Source organism: Bison bison, unplaced genomic scaffold (assembly GCF_000754665.1).
Source record: "Bison bison bison isolate TAMUID 2011002044 unplaced genomic scaffold, Bison_UMD1.0 scf7180017864074, whole genome shotgun sequence".
Taxonomy (NCBI): Eukaryota; Metazoa; Chordata; class Mammalia; order Artiodactyla; family Bovidae; genus Bison; species Bison bison.
The window spans coordinates 156026-158088 of NW_011494646.1; the positions used below are offsets into that span (position 1 = coordinate 156026).

The window sequence follows — 2063 nt, forward strand, 5'->3', positions numbered from 1 at the left end:
ATTTTGGGATTAAAAACTCATATTCATTTGTCTTTGTGGATTTTAAGATGACATAATATGAAAGTGAGCAGTCATGAATTTAACAGAAAATAAATTAGAAGTTAAAACATGTAAACTGACACTATTTTTAACATGAAAATTTAATCAACAGCAGTTAATTTATTTTTATAGAGTAATGCATCCACTTGGACACAACTTTTAATCACTGGACTGTTCCCTCACTGAAAAGGATTTCTCAGAAACAGATGTGAAGATATAATTGGTGGACTCTATTTTTGCCATATATTGCTTTTGGAATGTAAAAATGAAGACTGAGATGTCAGGGTCACCATCAGACTTAGATTTATACAGGATTCAGATGAAAAATAGCACTGAGGTCACCATGTTTATACTGATGGGCTTTACAGATGATTCTGAGGTGCAGATCTTTCTATTTTTACTATTTCTAGCAATCTATCTTTTTACAATGATAGGAAATTTGGGGTTGGTTTTCTTGGTCATTATGGATTCCCGGCTCCACAACCCCATGTACTATTTTCTGGCAGCATTATCATTCTTGGATGCCTGCTATTCTTCTGTTATCACCCCCAAAATGCTGATCAATTTCCTATCAGAGAATAAAACCATTTCCTTTCTTGGATGTGCCACACAGATGTTTCTCTTTCTTACTTGTGGGACCACAGAATGCTTCATCCTGGCTGCAATGGCCTATGATCGCTATGTAGCCATCTACAACCCTCTCCTGTATTTAGTTACAATGTCACCCAGAGTCTATGTGCCACTTATAATTTCCTGCTATGTTGTTGGTGTCTTGCATGCTACTTTACACACAGGGGCTACTTTTACCCTCTCCTTCTGTGGATCCAATGAAATCAGACATGTGTTCTGTGACATCCCTCCCCTCCTCGCTATTTCTTGCTCTGACACTCGCATGAACCAGCTTCTAGTTTTCTATTTTGCAGGCTCTATTGAGATATCCACCATATTAATTGTTCTGATCTCCTATGGTTTCATCCTGTTGGCCATTCTGAGGATGCGTTCTGCTGAAGGGAGAAGGAAAGTCTTTTCTACGTGTGGCTCTCACCTAACTGGAGTGTCCATTTTTCATGGTACTGTTCTCTTTATGTACGTGAGACCCAGTTCCAGCTATGCCTTGGATCATGACATGATCGTGTCTGTATTTTACACCATCATAATTCCCATGCTGAATCCCATCATCTATAGTTTGAGGAACAAAGATGTCAAGGATGCGATGAAGAAAGTGTTAGGGAAAAATTGGTTTATCAACAAAGTATATTTTTCACACTAAACATTAAATTGAAATAAATTATGACTGGTGTTTATTGTTTTCAAATAAAAAAGTTGTAATTAAAATATTTTCTGTTTCTTTATTTGTGTCTACCTGTTATTCTTAGATGTTTAAAATAAAGATTATAGTCAACCCACCACATATGCAGTTTTTGCACATGCAGGAAACTGTGACATCTATATACATCTATCTGCACATAACATGGGTATGTAATATGTATTTTATTATCATATTCAGATGAAGACTTTACATATATATATATATATGTATGTATCTACAGATAAACACATACACATGTATACACAAACACACACATATATGCATGTATACACACTGGATGTTTTTCAGGAACTCTCTTGCTTTTTTGATGATCCATCGGATGTTGGCAATTTGATTTCTGGTTCCTCTGCCTTTTCTAAAACCAGCTTGAACATCTGGAAGTTAACGGTTCACGTATTGCCAAAGCCTGGCTTAGAGAAGTTTCAGCATTACTTTACTAGCGTGTGAGATGAGTGCAATTGTGTGGTAGTTTTAGCATTCTTTGGCATTGCCTTTCTTTAGGATTGGAATGAAAACTGACCTTTTCCAGTCCTGTGGCCACTGCTGAGTTTTCCAAATTTCTTGGCATATTGAGTGAAGCACTTTCACAGCATCATCTTTCAGGATTTGAAATAGCTCAACTGGAATTCCATCACCTTCACTAACTTTGTTCGTAGTGATGCTTCCTAAGGTCCACTTGACTTCATGTTCCAGG

At 36.8% G+C, this 2063-nt stretch overlaps 1 protein-coding gene across 1 annotated transcript; it reads left to right on the plus strand.

The window, feature by feature from the left end:
- Nucleotides 1–304: 304 nt before the first annotated feature.
- On the plus strand, nucleotides 305–1309 carry LOC104986807 (olfactory receptor 5T1-like). The gene has a single exon (XM_010837484.1). It carries the CDS (start codon nucleotides 305–307, stop codon nucleotides 1307–1309), a length of 1005 nt encoding a protein of 334 aa, XP_010835786.1.
- Nucleotides 1310–2063: the final 754 nt, after the last annotated feature.